This window comes from Myotis yumanensis, unplaced genomic scaffold (genome assembly GCF_028538775.1).
Source record: "Myotis yumanensis isolate MYYU_CA2020_CCGP unplaced genomic scaffold, mMyoYum1.0.hap1 SCAF_8, whole genome shotgun sequence".
NCBI lineage: Eukaryota > Metazoa > Chordata > Mammalia > Chiroptera > Vespertilionidae > Myotis > Myotis yumanensis.
In genome coordinates this window covers 46,385,564-46,408,469 of record NW_027223759.1, presented here as the reverse complement: position 1 = coordinate 46,408,469, position 22,906 = coordinate 46,385,564, and the positions used below count along the sequence as shown (strand labels likewise).

Below are 22,906 nucleotides of genomic sequence, written 5' to 3'. Positions count from 1 at the left end.
AAGAGCAGGTGTTGAGTAATTAGAAATTTGTGCTGCCCCATAGATAGGTCATAAAAACCTATTTCTGGTGATAACTTCTATTATTGGCAAGGTTCCAAATTTAAAGTCTTTAAGGGAGAAGTAAAAGTTTCTCTTGCGTCCACAAGATTTTGATTTTCTTCAGCTCAAAATAATCCACATGCCAAAGTAGAACATCTTGGGGAGGCCTGTTCTGAACCCCTTCACTAACTATGGGGGCAGTTTTTGGCGGGAGAAAGCATGGAAAAGGAAGGCTTTATTAAGGCATCATAAATTGCTGGTGAGACCGTAGACCCAAGCTTTGCTGTTTCACTCTTCCAGTGGCCTGCAGGTGGATTATTTATTCATCTTCGTGGCCAAACGTGAATGAATGGTTTGGATCCAAGCCACTAAGGGCCTCATACCAGTTAGTTACTACAAATGATAATGAGGCCAAAGTCTTGAGTAAAAAATCTCATATGGGTCAGGTAGAGGCACGTAGAAAAGTGACATCCCATAGTCTGAGACTAGAATCCTAGATAAAATGCTCAGGCAAAAGAGAATAAACTGAGTACTGCAGATAAAAAAAAATAAAAAGTCCCTCAACACACCTTATCTGTTGATGGTGGGTCAGTTATATGACTTCCTTGTGTGAAGCACATTGTTTCCTTGTGTTTTCAATTAAGACGGAGAAAGCCACACGGGGCTTCAGAAAACAAGAGGCTGTTAACGTCCCATTGTGCAAGATGATGGTTGAGTGCTTGGAACTATAAGAAACCTAGACTCTTAACCCAGGCCTGTGATGGACTTCAGATCACTTCCACACTCTATGACTCACTTGTATTTTATGTCAAACAAGGAATTTGAGTAGATCAGTGGTCCTCCACTCGTGCACCATAGCAACCTGCCATGGCATCCATGGAACAAGTCCTTTGTGTTCATGCTGCTTCATCAAGATCAAGGTCCAGCAATGTGGTGTAAGATGGGTGGACCCTTTTGTGAGAGGGAGCTACAAGGAACAGTGTAATGTTGACCTAGTGACAAATTCTCTCCTTCACATGTAAACATCTTACCTGAGTGAAGTAATACAATACATCTATCTATCCATGAACAAATTAGACCTGGATTAGTTGTCCGAAGAGAGCTGACAACTGAAGGCTTGGAATGCCGACAGGAAAGATGTGATGAGGATATGGAGGTTTGTGCTGCCTGGAAAAGTGCAGGGTGGGGCATGGAAGTAGGGGAATTGGTTGTCAGGGTAGCGAGATGACATAGCATTAAAGCCATGCTGCACCTTCGAAGTGGAAACAGGGAGGGAAAAGAGGTGGGGGGGGGGGGGGGGGGGGAGGTGGGAGGACTTGAATATATTCTTTGCAAAGTTACAGTTTTATCCAGGACTAGCACTGATTGGACTAAAGACCACTCTGTTGCACATGGATGTTGCTCAGAGATTGATGTATGTGACTCGTACATATCAGTGATGTCGGTGCTGATATGTGTGTGAATTTCATATTTTTCTGAATGAGTCAAGTCTTCTTGGATACATAGCAACAGTCTAGGCTCCAATATTTGTGTGAATAATTACATGCAAGCCATTTAACAGCCATGTTCTTTCCACACAAACTCCACCAAAAATGTGGGAAAGGCAAATAATGCCCAGAGTTTTTTTAACCTGGCTCTACAAAGGGCAAAGACTTATCATTTATATAGACTGAACTGGCAGCTTCCACCAATGTGGCGATAAAATATGGAAAGCGGCCTCAGCTCCCCTGCTGACTGAGTTAGGAAGGGAAGCCTTGTTACCTTCTGGAAGCATTCTGATGGTTTTCTACAGTTGTTTGCTGGGCTGACATCCTGTTTATGAGTTTTAAAGCTTAAGGAGGAAAGATGGAGATACTATTTTTAGTTCAGCTCTACAAATTTGAAAACCTCTAGGTCACAAATCTTTAAAGCTATAGTTCACATTCTAAATGAAAAATAGCAAAAACATTGGTTTGGCTTCCTTTAAGCAAGTTGTCATCATGCAGAAATTCCGTAAGATGCCAGCAACTGCCAATTAAAAGTCAATACAGAAATGGGAAAGGAGTTTCTTTTGGCTTTGAATTTCCTATATACATGATAAAGGCAGGTTGTGTGTTCAGAAAAGAGAGTGCAGGAGTACGGTTGGCCTCTTATTTTCTCTTGATTTTTTCTCTCCACAAAACTACAGCTCTACCACCATCCCCCTATCCATTTACTGATACTAACACTCAGAGCCACAGATACATGCCAAAGGAGGAGGTAAAAACTGCAGAACAAAATCTAACTTCACATTTTCTCTCTTGGCTCCTACAACTGTGTCATATTTTTGCTCATTATTTTAAGTTACCTCAAAGTATCAGATTTAAAACAGGTTATTGTTATAGATTTAGGATAGATCCTATATAATAAAAGCCTAACATGCTAAGTGTCCGGTCATCTGGTCATCCATTCAACCAATCAAAGCATAATATGCTAATGATATACTAAGGCTGCTCTACCGCTTGCTATGATGTGCACTGACCACCAGGGCAGTCACTCTGATCGGTAGGTTAGTTTGCTGCTGGGGTCTGGCCTATTGGGACTGAACGAGACGGGTCAGACATGCCCTGGAGCCCTCCCATGATCCCTCCCCGGCTGGCCAACCTCCCAAGTCCCTCCCCGGCCCCAATCGTGCACCAGTGGGGTCCCTTGGCCTGGCCTGCACCCTCTTGCAATCTGGGACCCCTCAGGGGATGTTGGAGAGTCGGTTTTGGCCTGATCCCGCAGGCCAGGCCGAGGGACCCCACTGGTGCACGAATTCATGTATCGGGCCTCTTATAGTTATATAAAGACAAACTAAGTTATTTTTTAAACATACAAATACTATAGTATGTTTTGAACAGCTACTGAATTTAACCCCTTGCGTTTTTATTAGGTACAGTGTTATTACCTGAAATGAGAACATTTCAATCACTGCATAAATCTCAATAGTGTAGGTCTGTCTCAAGCTGACTCCCTAAACATTAGCCACACAACCTCTCGACAAAACAAAGCAGAGTTCATTGCTTACCGCAGTAAGGAAGACCATCACCTCTCAAAGCTTGGCAGGGTCTGGGAGAAGGAAAGGCAGGTCAGAATTTATTGAGATATCAAATTTGATGTAAAGAGGGTCTTTCAAAGTGAAGAAGCTTGATTAAGAATTGGGTAAGGATCACGCACAATACAACAGTCCATGATTGGTGGAAACAGTGAGGTGAGAATTTTGAAATGAGGGATCTGCAGAATCATAGGGCTTAAAGTTTCTGTGGATATTTTCCATTGAAGAGTTGATGGGCTCTGGGTCTTTAGGGAAGCTCCTGTAATGAATCATCAAACCATTTGCTGGGACAGGAGGCTCCCGGAAAAGAAATTCATGCTAATAAAGACAGTAATAGCACAAGGTCATTTTCATGTAGACAGTAGGTGTGATTTTGGTTCTCAATATCCAAGCTGACTGTAGGGTATTTGGTTTCAGTTCTCGGGTCTACTCAGATAATCTGATAACAGATGAATTGAAGCATTTGATTTCTTATTTGGAGCTTCTTTTTTGGTAGCAATTAGACACAAATCTCTTGCATTTCAGCATTGCTTTGCAATCGTTAATAAGCTTGTTAGCCTATTTCTTGTGTTAGGGAAAATTAAAACAGGAAAATTTCCTGTACAAATGCTCACCAGCAGTCACCACTGGAAGCCTGTAACAAATCCTGCAAACCCATAGGGGGCAGCAGAGGGAAGCCGAATTCCTTGCGTGATCATTTAGAACAGCAACTCCTCCTTTCAGGCAATTCTTAGAGGTGACTAAAGATGAAATCATGGGTGCTGGGTGCTTTCCAAGGGATGAAAATCCTCTGTCTGAGGCAGGCAGGAAATTGCCGTTTTAAAAAACTCCCAGCTCTGTCTTCAGACCACTTGTCTCTTTCCCCTTAAGTTGGAAGCAGGGAAATTGTGTGGGGTCATTGCAAGCTCCACTTCAGATTCTTTTTTAACCCAGTTCCTACATAGGATATAAATTCCATTAGATGGCTCTGACTTCCTTTTTCTCTGGGGACATACGTTGTCATCCTCGGTAGTCACATTTTAGGGAAGCACAGGAGGGTGCCCTAGGGCAATGAGGCATCCTCAGCCTACAACACTGACTAGGGGTAAAGTACTGAGGATGCTCTTAACATTTGAAAGAAGTGTGAACAGTGTATTTACATTTCAATTAAAATGGAAACTTCTTACAGGTTATGTTTCTAAAAGGTGTGTGGCACATCTGCTGAGGTCTATTGTTTAGTCACGCTGTAAATCCTTTTGAAACGTGTGAAAATGCTTCCCACTCATTATAAAGCTCCCGCCACCCCTGGATTACAACTTTGATGTCACCAATCCTGCTTCAAAGGCTTCTTTCTGGGCTATTAATCACAGTTTAGCCTCTGAAGATATCGCCAGAGAAAACATTGGGCATCTTTGTGCTAGACTTGCTAAAAACTTTGAATCTTGAGAGTTTTGCATATGCACAAATTGCAGCATTTCCTTTCATTGACATCTTTTTATTTTGCTGCAGAATCAAATGACGTTATAGGTATAAAATATAAATGGATCTCTTTACCCCTTGATTTGGGAGGCCAGAGATGAGAGAGGAGATGAAGGGTGGGGAATTGGGGAGAAGAGAGTTTGAGCCAGTCACTCAGACCCTTCCAAAGTTAGAAGCATAGGAACCAGAGTGACTATGAGATCGAGGTTCAAAGGGGAGTTGCCTTATCATTTTTTCTCATCTTTTTTTTTATTTTAACTAACTACTGCTCACTGAGGTTCCCTTGCCCTCTGTTCTCTTTGAGACCTTTGTGAACTGTTCACCCCAAATAATAATAATAATAATAATAATCAATGCTAGTAATGTGATGTGAGCACTTAACCTTGCACCAGCCCCACGTTGGTAGTGCTTTTCGTGAATTACATCCATGAATGCCCATAGGCATTCTGAGAATTAGGTAGTATTGTCTTCAAATTATACACAAGTAAACCGAAGCACTGAGATGTTAATTAACTTGTTCAAGGTCATGCCCCTGGCAAATGTAAAGCTCTGGGGAGGACTCCAGGGGCTGCTGCCCACGCTTTCTGTGTAGGTGGCTGGGCTCCTCCCTACCCGCTGAGAGACCCATACTGCCAGTTCACTCATCAGTGTCTGCCTTACAGCCTGTTGCCTACCTTCTCTTTTAGGAAAACTCTCAACATCTTTCTTCTCCACATTTATCTACTTCAATGAGTAGCAGTGCCCTATGTAGAGACTTATATATATATATATATATGATAGATAGATAGATAGATAGATAGATAGATAGATAGATTTCAGAGAGGGAGAGAGAGAGAGAAACATTAATGTTGAGAGAGAATCATTGATTGGCTGCCTTCCACACACCCCACACTGGAGATCGAGCCCAAAATCCAGGTTCATAGGTCAACGTTTAACCCCTGAGCCACTCTGAGTGAGCTACATAGAGACTTTTAAAAAACATTGTGATAAAAGCACATAATATGAAATCAACTCCCCTAACAAATTTTAAGTATACAGTACAGTGCTGTTCATTATGTACACATTGTGGTAGAGCAGATCTCTCAAAATTTTTCATAAACCCATAGAACAGCAACTCCCCATTTTCCTGTATTCCCCAGCCCTGGCAACCAACATTCTACTCTCTGCTCTTATGAATTTGATGACTTTTGATAGCTCATATAAGTGGAATCGTGCAGTATTTGTCCTGTGACTGGCTTATTTCACTTAACATAATGTCCTCCAGGTTCATTCATGTTGTCCCAAATGGCAGGTCTTCCTTCATTCTTTTTTTTTTTTTTTTTTTTTAATATATTTTATTGATTCTTTACTGAGAGGAAGGGAGAGAGATAGAGAGTTAGAAACATCGATGAGAGAGAAACATCAATCAGCTGCCTCTTGCATATCTCCTACTGGGGATGTGCCCACAACCCAGGTACATGCCCTTGACCGAAATCGAACACAGGACCCTTCAGTCCGCAGGCCAACGCTCTATCCACTGAGCCAAACCGGCTTCGGCTCTTCCTTCATTCTTAATGTTGAATATTCTCTTGTAAATGTTGATGTAAGAAACATCCAAACCTGAATTTCTGTGATTTTCTATGAATTTATTTGAACCAACCTGATGACAGTTGCTAGGAAACAAAATCTCAGCATATTGAGAAAATGCTCTAGAGAATGGCAGCTTTACTGCTTATTTTATACATCAGAGTCAAAGGGGGAGACGTAAGCTGTGTTATATGAACTCTATTGGTGATATGTATGTTAGTGGGTATGGGACAGTTAACAATGAACATATATAGCACAAAGAGATGGTATTTGGGCAGCAAGATAACAATGAGGGGTTCTGGGGTCTCATGCTTTTGGGAAGTTGTGCCTGAGGGGTCTGGAAAAAAGAGGATTACTCTGACATTCCAAAGAGATGTTATCTTAGATGCAAACACAGAATAGATAGGCTCAGTTAAGGTAAAGATTGACAAACCCAGGACTATGCTGGCTAGGACATGACTACCCACCATGACTACCTTTTAGTTAGGAAGTTTTAATTTCAGACCATCCTATGTAGTTACTTTAGGTCTCTGAGTTTGTAAGGCCACCGAGCAGGCCTCCCCTGAGCTTGTCAGATTTAGTATGTGGCCCCTTTTTTATCCACATATGTATATAGCACATTTTCTTTATCTGTTCATCGTTTTGTTGCTGGTGGAAATAGGGTTTTCCCATAGAGTCATGAGAAAAGCATTTCAGGGATCCACTCATAGGAGGATGAGATGTAGTGGTAAGATTTATTGGAGAAAAAATAAAGAACTTTCCCCAGGTGCCCCATGTCTCATCCACGATTAGGTGACTCAGTTCCATCTCTCCGTGGAATAAGTCCAGTCTCTGGGGCCTCAGGCCCACACTTGTCCTCACCAAACCCAGAAGGCAAGGGCCCAGGTATGGTGTGCCATTAGCCTGACATCAGCAGGGCATCCAAAGCTTTCATAGTTCAGTTCAGTTCATGCCAAAGGTTAACCCAGCTCGTTCTCTGTCCCCGTCTGGCTAGCTTAGTTTATGTTCCTGGCTGCACTAGAGCTGTGCCTGGAGCTGCATGGCTGAACGAATGAACCCCTGCTACCAAGATGGGCCTTGGTTAAGCTTTGACTATATTACCTTAGGAGAAAGCAGACTTCCTTTCTCCTCCCTCCCTCCCTCCTTCCCTCCCTCCCTCCCTCCCTCCTTCCCTCCCTCCCTCCCTCCCTCCTTTTGGTTTATGAGAGGACACTTCAACCAACTGAGCTGCCAGGCCAGAGTGAGAGCAGGTTCTCTTTCACACTAACCAATCTCTTCCCTGGCTCTTCGAGGCTGTGCTGGATTCTCCCCTTATCCAATCCCTTTCCCAGATCTTCCAGAGTTTCATACCCTTTATCCGATCCAATCTTTCCACAGATTTTCCCAAGCTGTACTCTTCCCCTTTATGTCACCATTTTGGCTCCTACTGCATATGCCTCAGTTTTGCTGCCTCCTCTGGTTCCTATTGAACATGTGCTTACCTCTCCCCCTGTGCCATTTTGCCTTCTCCTGCACAGGCATCTAGCAAAGGAATTTCCCAGCTCCTCCCCTTGATCATTTCAGCTCCGGGCCAGTAGTGTCCTGGGGAGATCCGAAAGTGATTCTTCCTGCCTGCTCTGGGATTAAGGCCCCTCAGCTGAGAATGTGGCTGTCCCCTGGGGGACTGTGAATGCTGTGGCTTCCTAGTGAATCAGGCTTAGTGTCCGATTCAAGTCCCTAGTTTATTAGGCTTAATCAGCAGGGTTGGGGAACCTTTTTTCTGCCAAGGGCCATTTGGATATTTATAACATCATTTGCAGGCTGTACAAAATTATCAACTCAAAAATTAGCCTGCTATATTTGCTCAAACATTTAATTAGCTCACCCCTAATGCCTTGGCAGGGCCAGACCAAATGATTTCGTGGACCTTACAGGGTCTGCGGGCCAGATGTTCCCCACCCTGGCTTAATGTATGATTCTATTTGCTTCCTTTCTTTATTAATAAGTAGCTAGCTAGCTATGCTAACACTCTATTTGGCCATTGTGAATAATGCTGCAATGAACATAGGAATGCAAATACCTCTTCAAGATTTTGTTTTCAATTCTTTTGTATAAATACCTGGAAGTGGGATTGCTGGATCATATGGTAGTCCTATTTTTAATTTTTTCCAAGTATAGGTCTTTTACTTCCTTTGTTAATTTATTTCTAGGTATTTTATTTCGTTTTTTCCCATTGAGTATGATGTTAGCTGTGGATTTGTCATATATGCCTTTATTATGTTGAGGCTATTTTTAAATTTTTAAATAACCTTCATACTGTTTTCCATAGCAGTTGCACCATTTTACATTCTCATCTGTGGTACACAAGGGTTCCAATTTCTCCACATCCTCACCAACACTTGCTATTTTCTTTTATTGTCTCTTAAGTTAAATTTTTAAAGACAATTTAAATAATTTTCCTACTACCCTTCTAGGTTCTTGGCTGAGAAAACCCTGCAATGAAAAGACAGATTAAAAAGAAAAAGCAGATTAACAGGAGGAAAACACACAGAAGTTTTACAACATTTATACCTCCTGTGTACATGGGAGGGACCCAAGAAATTTAGTAACTCCTTGAAATGGCCCAAGCCACCATCATAAATATAATCTCTGGCTAAAGACAACAGATTTGGGGTGGGGTGGGGGGGGGAGAAGGGGAGGTCAGTTGTGTAAGATGACCAGAAAAAGCACAGTGAACAAGGGTAAGATTGTTATATAGACTGAAGTCCTGGCCTTTTGTACTGATAAAAACTTCTAGAGATTTAGAGTCATTCTGTTTTTCTAGTACAGGAAAGGGGACACTCTTACGAATGAAGATTTATCTTATAAATGTAAATGTTCCTTGCATAAGGATAACTTCTACTCAGTTTTCAGAGCTTCACTTGTGTCTGCTGTTTCTTAAAGTTAACCATCTTAAAATAATCAATATGCCAAAGAGGAATATATTGGGGTAATATATTTTGCTCACCTTCATTTATAATGACCTTCCTAATAAGTATGAGGTGATATCTCATTGTGATTTTGATTTGCATTTCCCTCATTATTAGTGATGTTGAGCATCTTTTTATATACCCGTTAGCCTTTTTTATGTCATCTTTGGAGAGGTTTCTATTCAAATCTTTTGCTTATGTTTTAATTAAGTTATTTTACTTTATTTGATATTTTGCTCTTGAGTTATAAAAGTTCCTTGTACTGGTGACCCTTGAGCAATGCAGGGGTTAGGGACTAGTCTTTCTCTGATTAGCTTATTTCACTTAGCCAAATACCTTCTAGGTCCACCCAGGCTGTCACAAAAGGTAAGATGTCCTTCTTTTTTATGGCCAAGTAGTATTCCATTATGTAATTACCATGTTACGGCAAATTTCCAAGCTGTGGGAAGACAGACAACCAGGCACTTGGAAGATTCAGAAAATGCGCTTTTTATTACAGGAAGCACTGGTGCTGGGTGAGGTTTCCTAATATTTTGTTGAGGATTTTAGTGTCTATGTTCATCAGGGATATTGGCCTATAATTTTCTTTCTTTGTCATCTTGATCTGGTTTTGGAATTAGGACAATGCTGGCTTTGTATAATGAGTTTGGAAATCTTCCCTCTTGAATTTTTTGGAAAAGTTTGAGAAGGATCCGTACCAGGGCTTTTGTTTTTTGGGACTTTTTTTTTTTTTTAGTTACTGCTTCAATTTCACTATCTTTAATCTATCTATTCAGACTCTCTGATTCTTCATGATTCAGCTTTGGAAGAGTGTATGTTTCTAGGAATTTATCCATTTTGTTCAGATTGTCCAATTTGTTGGCATACAGTTGTTTGTAACATTTTCTTAAAATACTTCGTATTTGTTTGGTGTCAGTTGTTACTTCTCTTCTTTCTTTTTTATTTTTTTATTTTTTTTAAAATATATATTTTATTGATTTTTTCACAGAGAGGAAGGGAGAGGCATAGAGTCAGAAAGATTGACGAGAGAGAAACACCAATCAGCTGCCTCCTGCACACTCCCCACTGGAGATGTGCCCACAACCAAGGCACATGCCCTTGACCAGAACCAAACCCGGGACCCCCTGGTCCACAGGCCGACGCTCTAGCCACTGAGCCAAACCGGTTTAGGGCTACTTCTCTTCTTTCATTTCTGACTTTATTTTATTCATTTGGGTTCTCTCTCATTTTTTTTTTTTTTTTTTTTTTTTGATGAGTCTAGTTAAAGGCTTGTCGATCTTATTTATCTTTCAAAGAATCAGCTTTTGGTTTCATTTTGGTTTCATCTTTTGTATTGTTTTTTTAGACTCTACTTTGTTTATTGTTGCTTTGATATTTATTATTTCCTTTCTTCTACTCACTTTGGGCTTTGTTTTTTTTTCCACCTTATTTCATGTTCATGTAATCTTCCATAAATTCCCTCCTTAATTCTAAATGTATAAAAGAAACTACAAACTGTCATTCCATGAGTGTTCGAGATCTCACTTCCTTGCATGTCATCAGTTTGGCTCAAATAAACTCATAAAAATTCTGTACAGGTTTAGATGTCTCTTATTTTGACACATGCATTTCCCACAGAGTTGTTCAAGGTCAACTGCATATTTTGGAAATCAGTCCCTTGTCAGATATATGGATGCAAATATTTTCTCCCATTCTGATAGGTTGCCTTTTCTCTCTGTTGAAGGTTCTCTTTGCTGTGCAAAAGCTTTAAGTTTCATGTAGTCCAACTTTTCTATTTTTATTTTGCTGCCTGTGCTTTGGTGTCCCATCCAAGGAATCATTGCCAAGACCAGTGTTATAACCGCCCCCCCTCCCCCCACCAAACACACACATTTTCTTCTAGGATTTTTTAATAGTTTCAGGTCTTACTCATAAGTCATTAGTCCTATATGAGTTGACTTTCATGTATGGGGAAGGGACAAACTTTCCTCTACCTTCAAGGTTCTTCTGGGTGGTCTCATAGACATGAAACAGATTAGAAAGAGAAAATAACCAAATTTAATACATATTTATGTATGGGAACCCAGTATACGAGAGAGTCAGAGACTCACTTGCAGGAGAGGTTTAGTGATAGAAAAGGAGCTTAAGCTATATAAGACATTCTGAGCTGGGGGTGAGGTAATGTACGTTGGGGGCTGCATGATAAAAAGAGCAGATGTTTAGTATGTAAAAGTTTGCCCTGTCATGTAGGTGGGCGGAAGAGGTTATCACTGACAATCTCTTATGGGCAAGGTCTCTAATTTGAATTCTTCTAGGCAGTTAAGGATGGGGGCAGAAGTTTCTCCTGAGCCTGGGGCTAAAATTGCCTTTAGCTCAAAACAATTTTCATACCACAGAAGAACATTTTGGGGTGATTCATTTTGGACCCCACACATGTATAGTGTAAGAGGGATCAGTTTCATTGTTTTGCATGTAGATGTCCAGATTTCCAACACCATTTGTTGAAGAAACAATACTTTCCCCATTGTGTAGTCTTGGCACCATGTTAAAGATGATTTGATTACATATGCATGGGTTTGTTTCTCTCTCTCTCTCTCTTGTTCCATTTATCTATATATGTCTATCATTATGCCAGTATCATTCTGTTTTGATTACTGCAGCTTTATAATATATTTTGAAATCAGATAGTATGAAGCCTTCAACTTATTTTTTTCTTCTTAAGATTGTTTTGTAGCTTTGGGGTCATTTGTGGTTCCATATAAATTTTAAGATTGCTTTTTCTATTTCTGCAAAAATAGCATTGGGATTTTGATGGGGACTGTGTTGATTCTGTAGTTTTCTTTGAGCAGCATGGACATTTTAATACTATTAAGTCTTCCAGTCCAAAAACACAGTGAAGTGTAGCAGACTATGGAACTCTAATAAGGATTATTTTGATCTGAAGATAATCAAAGGCAACCGAGAAGCAGATAACAAAAATTCTCTGCCTAATTCCCTATTTGTCCCCTATTTACTTAAAAGCAGGATATAAAATTGTAAAGCAGGATATAAATTTTTACAAGTTCTTTGCCTTCCTCTCTCTACCAGGAAGGACAGAAGTTAATCACCACAGACAACTCTGGACTCTTATCAGGCCAGAAACAATACCAGAAGAATAAACTTACTAACTAGTTCTTATCTTCCATTACCTTCCCACAATTTACTGCCCAGAAACAGAGTTCTTTTCTTTGTTTTGTTGCTTCTTTACAAATTTATTGTCCCTTTGTTAAGATGTTCTAACCATCCTTTGAGTTACTTATCACTGAGTACTCCTGTGTGTATGTGCAGTGTATGTGTTAGGAAACTTCTGCTTGTTTTCCTCTTGTTAACCTGTCTTCTTTCAGTCTAATTTGCAGGTCCCCAGCCAATGAACCAAAATAGGTAGAGAAAAAAGATTTTATTTTCCTCCCTCACAGCAGGATGTCTTTTTATTTATCTGTGTCTTCTTTAATTTCTTTCAGGAATGTTTTGTTGTTTTCAGTGTACAAATCTTTTACCTCGATTAAGTTTATTTCTAAGTATTTTATTCTTTCTGATACTATTACAAATGGGGTTGCTTTCTTAATTTACTTTTCAGATTTCCATTCTTAGTGTATCGAAATACAACTGGTTGTGTTTTTTTTGTATGTGATTTTATATCTTACAACTGTGTTTTGAATTCATTTATCAGTTTTAACAGTTTTTTTTGTGGGATCTTTAAGATTTTCTACATGTAATAAATATATCACCTATAAACAGAGATAATTTTACTTCTTTCTTTATGATTTGGATCCTTTTATTTCTTTTTTTTTTTTTTTGCTTAATTGCTTTAGCTAAGACTACCAGTACTATGTTGAATAGAAGTGGTGAGAGTGGGCATCTTCCCTTGTTACTTATCTTAGAGGAAAAGCTTCTAATTTTTCACTGTTGAGTATGTTAGCTGTGGGCTTTTCAGATGTGGCTTTTCTATTCCTAGTTTGTTGAATAAATTGAAGACTTTTTGTTGTGTCTTTTTTGCTTATGAAACTAATCGAAATTCAATTTATATGGTAAATTATTTACAAATTCTTATAAATAATTATTATAATTCCTTTAAAATTAATGTCATTGAAGTTTCAAATTTTAAATTTTTCCACTTTTACAAATTCAGAGCAGATCATTTGAAAAATTCAGAAAAATATAAGAACACAAAGAGAAAATTACTCATGATCCTATTCCTTAACTTTCCTCTACTTCAGCTACTTTATCTTTTTTCCCCCAGGTAACTTGGCCCAGACAAAAGCCAGGATAACAGCAACTTCAAGATCTTTGCCTCCACATTTCAGTGCTGGGAAAGCCAAGGTGAGTAATAGGTCTGTACCCAAAATAATGTGGACTAAAAGGTGGGAATAATTCTAGGTGGGCAACAGTAGTTTCCTTTATCTGGCCTACTACTCGGGCAATCTGGAAAGTAGACTAAAGGCATTTAGGAATCGGGTATTAGGAAATTTGAAACAACATCATAGAATTCTTTATAATCCTGTGTCGGGGGAAACACATTTCCTCTACCCTCTTAAGTTCAGTAGTTGGAGGACTGTGAAATACCTCAAACTGATAGATTAGCAAGAGAAAAGGCAGATTTCAATCATGTTCATATAGGAGTTCACCAAAAGTAACTCAAAGGGGCAATTAGATTTTGGGGCTTATACACCATCATAATAGGAGCTGAGAAGGAGAAGGAGATTTTTGAAAGAACAAATGACTTCTGAGAAACAATTTAATTACAAAATGGGTACAGGACCTGACTAGACACTTCTCCAAAGAGACAGGAGCCCAGCAGCCCCATTCCTTTGGAAGTATGAACTGGTGCCTCTGTCTATATTTTTCCAATTTTCTGCAGGGGATGGTACTGATCTTGAAAACAATACGTATTATACCTTTTAAATTATGTCTCTGCAGAATTCATATCGATCAAGACTTTTCTGTTCACTAAGCTGTTAAATTCTCAAATGCCAGGGTCCATTGTGCATTGTGAGGGGTGGTAACCGGTAAATTTACTAATAAAAGAAATGTGCCCGAGCTCTTCGGCTGCTCTTTCACAGTGCACTGGAGCCCCAGGGGCTGGCACTGGCTGGCTGATTTGAATAAAAAGGGAGGGACATGATGGAGGAAAAGCAAGGCTTCGAAGCAAGACATGGTTCTTCAGGGAGAACCTCTGACTAGAAGGAAGTGGTGGGGACATTCCTAAAAGTGTGCCCCAAACCTCACTAGTTCTGAGCTCTATCATCCAAATGGAGGTGAGATGGGGGAAGACACCTTTAGGCAGATGACTCTGGAGAAAGCATGTGCCTCTGCAGATGGGGTGGGTATGTTGTGTTTGCTTTTCTCTTTTCTACATCAGCTCAGCCTTCCTTCTTAACACAGAGCTTTTGTTTCCTCCTTTCTCACTAAACAAACAAACAAAAAAATTAAAAGTCAAAGCCAAGCAGTTATACCATTGCTTCAGCTGCATACAAGTAAACGGATGGTTTGGGGAACGCATCCAATCTGCAGCCTAGAAAAAGAAAGCCACACTGCCCCCAACATCGTTTCACTTAGAGAGAGTCCCTTGTTTCTGCTCACTCACAACTTAGGTTGCTTTTCTAGCTTTTTAAGATGTAGCTCCACATTTATTCCCCTTCTTAAGTAAACCTGTTTTTCTTTGTCCAATGGAAGCTCTTCCTCCAGTATGTACACAGTCTCCTAAATACCTCTGGAGGTAAGCCTAGTTATTCTCCCTGCCCCTTGCAGCCTGTTCCGTTAGCACCCACTTTCCACTTTTGTTGAACAAGGAAGTGGCTGCCTGGACAACAGTCTGCCAAGCGGAACACACGTGCTGACAGTAGCATCTTCCTTTCGAACGTTCCTGCTTCTCTTGCCACCTGTTCAGAGCAGATGGGAAGCCGCACGGTGGAGGCCAGTGCTGACATGCCACTCGGGCTCTCTGCAAACCGAATAGCTTCGTGTGTGTAGGAGCAGAGCGCTTACTGTTGAGCCACGACAACGAAACACAGGCTGCCTGCCTTTGATCGCTACAGTTGTTTTTATTCCTAAGCTCCTTCCAGTCAGCCCAGGCAGTTGGGACAAATGATTGGGAACAGATGTATCCCAAGCTCGGGTCCACAGTGAGCACGTGGGAACTGTGGGAGGCAGGAGGGTGTGGCAGCATCAAGGTCTGACTGCAGGAAGGCCACTGGGTGGGCTTTGGGCCCATGTCTTTATAATCACCCAGCTTCATGGGCCTTTGCCAGTTTTCTTGTACAAAACAGTTTGTTCTCATGTGACAGCAGTGGAGAACTTAGCAGGGGCCCATGGGAACATGGAGAAGTCTAGATATACCAGTGATTGGGGTTATGCTTTAGTACGTTGCAGAGTGAGGTCATTGCCAAGCGAGTAGAACAGTGCAAATTCTGTTTTTCTTTTATATGCCTTCAAAATTTCTCCCCAAAGTGTGCACTATTGTGTTCTAAACATTAAGGCCTCTCAGATATTTGACCAAACAGCCTTTCAGATTTTGAAAAAGTTAGACAATGAATTGTCTATATCCTCAAACCAAGTCTTTCTGCTTATGTTCTAGGTGGATACTCTGGAGGTAATACGGCATCCGGAAGAAACCACCAACATGAAGAGACAGACCGTGGCTTCTTACTTCCGGGTATGGAGTCTTCTTTTTATTTTTCTGTTATTCCTCACCTGAGAGTGTTTTTTCCATTGATTTTTAGAGGATGTGGAAGGGAGGGAGGGAGGGAGGGAGATAGAGAGAAACATCGATATAAGAGAAACACATCGATTGGTTGCCTCCCACAGGCCCTACTAGGGCCAGGATGGAACCTGCAACCCAGGTATATGCCCTTGACCAGAACTGAACTGTGACCCTTCATTGTGTGGGCCAGTGCTCTAACCATTGAGCAACATCAGCCAGGGCTGGAGTCTTCTTGATCTGTATTCTGTCTACTTACAAAGAGGACTTGCCAACCCTTCCCACAGAGACCCGGATCTGATAGAATCACTGAAAGAAGCCAGTTAGGAAAGGTGGGGGTGTGGAGAGAAAATATTATAGCCAGAAACCTCTGCCTCTGAGTGCAGTGTTCCCTGATCACAGGAAGATCAGATGAAATCCCAGGTGTCTACAGAGAGCCCTCTTAGCCACTGGCTCACAGCCCTGTGCATTGGATGTGCTGATTCTGTTTGCATGGGAGCTGCTGCTTGGCCTTAAAGCTACTGCAGTCAGCTGCTTTCCCAGCTTATTTACTGAAAAGCAAAGTAGTTAATAACATTTCAGAAGGTGGTTTATCAAGTTTAGGTCCTGAGAGAATCTATCTTAGCTTTGACTTTATTTTTCTAAATTGAATTGTCCTATTACAAGACCCGTTTGTGTGAACCCAATTATTTCCCATCTTGGCTGACCAGTTCTTGATATTTCATCTAGTAAAATGACTCCTTCGAGTGAAAACATTGTCTCTAGAACAGCGGTTCTCAACCTGTGGGTCGCGACCCCTTTGGGGGTCAAACGACCCTTTCACAGGGGTCGCCTAAGACCATCGGAAAACACATATATAAGTACATATTGTTTTTGTGATGAATCACTATGCTTTAATTATGTTCAATTTGTAACAATGAAATTGGGGGTCACCACAACATGAGGAACTGTATTAAAGGGTTGCGGCATTAGGAAGGTTGAGAACCACTGCTCTAGAAGGACTCTATTAAATGCTCATTATATAGGAAAGATAAGACATGGATACTCGTACCAAATTTGCACAGATTGGCTTATCTTTAAATTATAGATTGGGTTGGAAGCCCTTAGAGATCGTGTACCACTCGGAGCTCATGTCCAGCTAGCTTCATAGTGGAGATGCTATAGGCCAAACACGGAACTACTAATCTCAGGGATAAATGATAAGGTTGTAGGGTGGGGTTGGGAAGTCAGGTGGGGAGCTGGGTCGGGGGCTGGAGTGGCCAGACAGGCTGAAGGACAGGACCCTGGAGCCAGCACCGTGGATATCCGGCTTTATAGGAAGCTATCAGGTTCAAGGAGGATCTAAAGCCAAGAAGTCTAACCTAGCCAACTATGCTTCATTCATACCCTGAGCCTAATTAGGCTCAGGGTATGAATGACAGGGGCCCAGAGGCCTTTTGTCTAGCACTTTTTCCATGTAGTGATCCCTGCTACAGTTTCTCTGGCAGGAAGGCATTCAGCCCGTTTCATCATTCATGTTTGTGCGTTTCTAATTACCACTTCTTTCTTTGTTTTTTTTTTAATGTTTTTTTCTAAATTTAAATCTTCTATTGTTTAAAATATTACATATGTCTCCTTTTTACCATTTATTTCTTATCTTGTCCCCTTTAGCAGCTATATCCTCTTTGTGACTTGTGAGTGTGTGTGTGTGTGTGTGTGTGTGTGTGTGTGTGTATGATGGGACTTGGAGGCTCTGAGCAACTCTGTGAAGTCAATCCCAAGAGCCTAAGAGTCCTTCTATCAGGAGAGAAATCTCTGGCTTACAGTTTTTCAAAAATTGACAATCAATTTGGTGTCCTCAAAATACTGCTCCCCGCCAAAACCGGTTTTGCTCAGTGGATAGAGCGTCGGCCTGCAGACTGAGGGGTCCCAGGTTCGATTCCGGTCAAGGGCATGTACCTGGGTTGCGGATACATCCCCAGTGGGAGTTGTGCAGGAGGCAGCTGATCGATGTTTCTCTCTCATCGATGTTTCTGTCTCTCTGTCCCTCTCCCTTCCTCTCTGTGAGAAATCAATAAAATATATTTTAAAAAAAATACTGCTCCCCAAGTGATAAATTCAGCAAATAAGGTGTATTGGCAAGCTAGGTAATACCATTTTGGATCAGTAGGAGGTGTGATTATGAAATAATGGACGGATTTCCTGGGTGGCTTGTAATTGCTCCTTAAGGTGTGTCCAAAAGAGGAGCTGCACAGGTGGGTTCCTTAGGGGCATGGCTATTCCCACTGCACCCTCTTCGAAGAGTTTGTGAAAAGGTCAGGCTGGCATCTTGGGGAATATGTTAAATACAGCTTTGCCATGGCCATCCCTGTCCCCTGAGATTACCCCTCCTGCCCACGCCTCCAAACATGTGATTGACCCCCTTGCACAGCACCCCTCTGCTTCCCCAGGTGCTTTCTGTCTGCGCCAGCTACTCGGTGTACGTTAGTTGATCTTCATTATAATCTTTTTTTCCTCCAGTGTTCTTGTTTCCTTTATCAATGGTATCAATAGGATTTGCTTAGACTTTCTGGTGGTACTTAAGTTGAGGAAGAACTAACCCCTTCCCTAAAAGCTGGACATTTTAAATTTCAGATATAGCTTCTGGAGTATTGCCTTGGAATACCAGAGAGAAGCTAGTTCTGGCGATGGAGTTATGGGGTGACTTAAGTATGTTCTTAGGCAGCTAAGTCTCTGCCACATGGGGACGTTGCTTGGCACTAGGTGATGTTTAAAGAATACTATGCAGCTATAAAAAGAAGGATCTCATACCCTTTGAGACAGCATGGAGGGACCTGGAGAGAATTAGGCTAAGTGAAATAAGCCAGCCGAGAAAGACAAGTGTCACATGATCTCACTTATATGTGGAATCTAATGAACAAAATAAACTGCTTCTAGAGCAGTTTATTGGCTTGTAAACAACTCATGGACTGACGAACAAAATAGTTCCAGAGACATTGAAATATGCAATAGACTGACATATTTCAGAGGGAAGGGGGTGGGGGTGGGGAGAGATTAACCAAAGAACTTATATGCATATATGCATAACCCATGGATACAGACAGTAGTGTGGTGAAGGCCTGGGGAGGGGGCAGAAGGTGGGTGGAGAGGGTTAGTTAGGGGGAGGAGGTGGGGGGAAGGGTACATCTGTAATGCTTTCAACAATAAAGATAAATTTAAAAAATATATATATGCAAAAGAATGCATTTGAATCTGCAAGCAGCTGTAAGTACTCGTCAGAACTTATGTCATCACCTCTTATTGTTGGTTTCTTTTTCAGCCTCAAAAAAGTCCATGAGTTGTTTACAAGCCAATAAACTGCTCTAGAGGCCCCTGGAGTTCTCCATTCCATTGGGGTAACCTCGCTTCGTGTGTTTTTCCCGTCAGTACTCTCTGATGGACCTGCTCTCCAAGATGGTGGTGGGACAGCCCCACTTTGTGCGCTGCATTAAGCCCAACGATGACCGAGAGGCCCTGAAGTTCTCTCAAGAGAGAGTGCTGGTCCAGCTCCGCTCCACGGGGATCCTGGAGACAGTCCGCATCCGCCAGCAGGGCTACTCCCACCGCATCCTCTTCGAAGAGTTTGTAAAAAGGTCAGGCTGGCGTCTTGGGGAATATATTAAATACAGCTCTGCCATGGCCATCCCTGTCCCCTGAGATTACCCCTCCTGCCCACGCCTCCAAACATGTAATTGACTAGTTATCAGTTACCCTTCACTTGCTTAAACATTGCATTTTTACTGTGCTCCAGCTAAATTGCAGTGATCTAGAGGACAGATTAAATTCCCTTCTGATCACATTGAAAATAGAAAAATGTCCATAGATATTTATATGTTATATATCCCAAGTTTTCACAACCTTCAGTTATTTAATTGGTAGGATGAAAATATCTCTCCAGAAGTGGGTCAAGATTCTGGCAGATGCGAGTGCACCCAGGCACCCACTCCTCTCCCAGGCTGAAACAATGGCTTGGCATGAAATGGCTAACATTTACCCGGCACCTAAAATATTCCAAATGTATATCATTTGATCCATGGAACAGCCCAGTGATCTAGGCTCTGTTGTTGTTGACATAAGAAATGTCCAAACCTATAGATGCTAGGAGTTTATTTGGGAAGCAAGTCTCATATGTTCTGGAGAAGGACAGTTTTGCAGTTCTTCTTATACCTTGGAATTAAGAATGATTGCATGAAGGCAGGCAAAAGCAAGGCCAGGAAATCTGCACGATTGGGTTATAGAAAAGTTGACAAGATTATGTGCTCTCTTGAGGGTGGTTATACCTCCGAGGGGTCTGGAAAAGAGGAACACCCTGGCATTTCAAAGGTGTGTTAACCTAGAATTGCATAAGAACAATGGACAGGGCTTGCTTAAGGCAAAACAAAAACAAAAACATCCACCTTTTTATAGGCCTGGGGCATGACTGCCCACTCCTAACCTGTCCAGTTATGGTCAGATCATCCTTGAGGTTACTTTTGGTCATTGGTCTTGTCAGATTTATTATAGAGTCCCTTTTTCATTCACATTATTATCTCCATTTTACAGATGAGAAAACGGAGTCACAGAAAGAAATCAGTGACTTTTGCAAGTGACTAGTCCCAGGCTAGTACCTGGTAGAGCTAGAATTTGAACCCAGGCTGTCTAACTTCAGCATCCACACTTTAATCTCCTCAGCCCAGTGTTTGTTAAAACAGGTTTCTGTGGAGCTTTTTAAATCCAGAAATCGCCATTATCTTGGAATGAATGAATTGCTCTTCTTTTCTGTACAACTGCTATAGGGATACCTTGTATATGTATATGATTACAGTAGAATTTTCACAAAACCTTATGTGAAGAAATAAAGGACAACGATAACAAAAGAACTACCTCTGAAAAGCACTCTATGTGAGGATATCCAGAAAGGAAAATTAAAATCTGTTATGAAATCTGCTGAAACCCATCGGTCATCTTTACTTTATTTTTACCTCCTTTCTGAAACTTAGGTAATTTTCCCAACAGTATCTCAAAGAATGAGGCCTTCCTTCCCCCTTGCTTCATCAAATCTTCCAAACACCACTACATTCCATGGAGAAGACATGGCAAAAAAGTTACTTTCAATAAGAGCTTTTGAATTAAAAATAAGGAGGTAGTGGCTTTTTAAAAAGAAGTGTCTTTGAGCCTCTGTTTTCCTCTTAAATTTAGAGGTGGAACAAGAAAAAAAGAGATTATCTTAGCACATGAATGTTGCCAGTCAAGTATGTTTAACCACTAAGGGTTGAATACATAAAAATATTTAAGAAAACAGGTCAAATGCTAAACAAATTGGCACATCTTTGTTCAGAAAGCCAGTAGGCAAGTATGAACAAGAGTTTCAAAATGTCAGTAAATCTGAGGGTATCGAAGATTCCTGAGCCAGTAAGTTAATTGGTATTTTGATCCTTTTGAGCAACTTAACAACAAAATGGGTGAGTTAGCAGTTTTCTCCCTTGATGTTATTCAACAAATAGGTTCACCTCTTATCTTGCTCTTCAGGAGTGCTGTTTTGTAAACTCTTAGCAGGAAATATGCAGACAAAACAAAGGCAGGGAACAAAGCCACTCAAGGTCTATCAGGTAGAGGTAAATAAAAGATGAAGGCTTGTTTAATGTTACTCTTTACCTTTTTGTATTTTCTGGCCTTCGGGACTGGAATCCTGATGTGCACACCTAAAAGGCAGTGTTTGGGGATCATGTTGTCAGGTTCCAGAATGAGGAAGGATTTCCCCAAGTCACTCAGGTCTGCAGACACTTCCTTCCCCCTTCATCCTTGAGTTTTCTGGCAAAGGGACTTGGAAGTCCCCTTCCAATTGTTTTCCATTCATTGGAGCCTTCGAGGAAAGGGTTGTTTCCAACATCTTCTCATCAATGAGGCCAGGCGGGTTGGAAGTATTTATCTATTGTCAGTGTTGTGCCCAGATTACAAGATCCCCAAGAAACCATATTAGGGAGCCAATTCGATGTAAAAGCATAAGAATCTGTATTCAAGTTAACTTGAGCTCTCCATCCACCAGACTCACCGACACATCGGCTAGCCAAGTGGCCAAGAAAGAGAGCGAACCCCTCCCCGAGATCGGTTATATAGGGGGGGGTTGGAGTAAGGGAGGAGAAAGGACTGTGCTTTGCCGATTGGCCAGGCACAAGTCGATGTCCCGTTCCTGGGTGTGGCTAGCAGAGTCTTAGACTTCCGTGAAGAAGCTCCTTGCCCAACACGTGGCCAAGGTAAGATGGAGGACGTAGCCCTTACCCTGGGGGAAGGTGGAGGGCGTAGCCTTCGCCCTTTCATTCCCCCCTTTGTCTTGGAACTTCCGGCTCAATCATGAGACGGACTGCACTTTTATTCCACCGTTGCTAGAGGCCCGTACTGGGCATATTTTAACAAATGGTCTGGTGGAAGGGGAAGAAATCATTTTAGCTTTAACAACTTTTATTGAAATAGGATTTTTCTTCTTAAAATTCCTCCATGGCTATTAAAAAGCCAAATCAAGATTAATTTATCTACTGTCCTGATGTTTGCATAAACACAACAAGAATGGTGACTGACTACCTTTGCTGGAATTTCATGGTTGAATCTTAATGTGCCCCGTAGGGCCAGGAAGCCACGCCATCCAACTGCCATCAGGCCCGCCTGCAGTATCTGCTGAGTTAGGTGAATCCCTCACCTGCAGCAACTCCACCTGAGCCCACGCTCCAGGCTTTAAGCCCATCTCAGTAGCCCTCCTACATGTTGCGGCCCAGAGCGTGTGGGGGCTCCGCAGGAATGCAGAGGCATCCCTACTGCTCCCCTTTTACTCTTACCAACCGCCAGTGATGGTAGGGCATCGGCCTGACACTCCAGCGCCAGCCATCTTCAGGGCTTCCAAGCAGAATACCAGGCTTTCTTCATGGCATTTTTACTGGCTTCAAGTCTTTAGAGCTCAGACAGGGCTTTTTAAAACATGATACTCCAGTCAAAGTTTTCCGTTAATAAAACCACTATTAGGAACCGGTCTTATTGAATCTATGCAAAGAAATGTATTGCCATGTTAGCATTGCCAAATTTCGGAGGAATTACATAAGAAGAAAGACATACTGATTTACTCTAAGATTTTCTGAC

At 41.5% G+C, this 22,906-nt stretch overlaps 1 protein-coding gene across 1 annotated transcript in view; it reads left to right on the top strand.

Annotated features, from left to right (window-relative positions):
- MYO3B (myosin IIIB) overlaps nucleotides 1-22,906 on the top strand; it is a 356,539-nt gene that overhangs the window by 186,007 nt on the left and 147,626 nt on the right. The window contains exons 22-24 of the mRNA XM_070423427.1: nucleotides 13,325-13,404; nucleotides 15,659-15,736; nucleotides 19,187-19,392. Coding sequence (XP_070279528.1) covers nucleotides 13,325-13,404; nucleotides 15,659-15,736; nucleotides 19,187-19,392 — 364 coding nt within the window. The remainder of the gene's footprint in view (nucleotides 1-13,324; nucleotides 13,405-15,658; nucleotides 15,737-19,186; nucleotides 19,393-22,906) is intronic.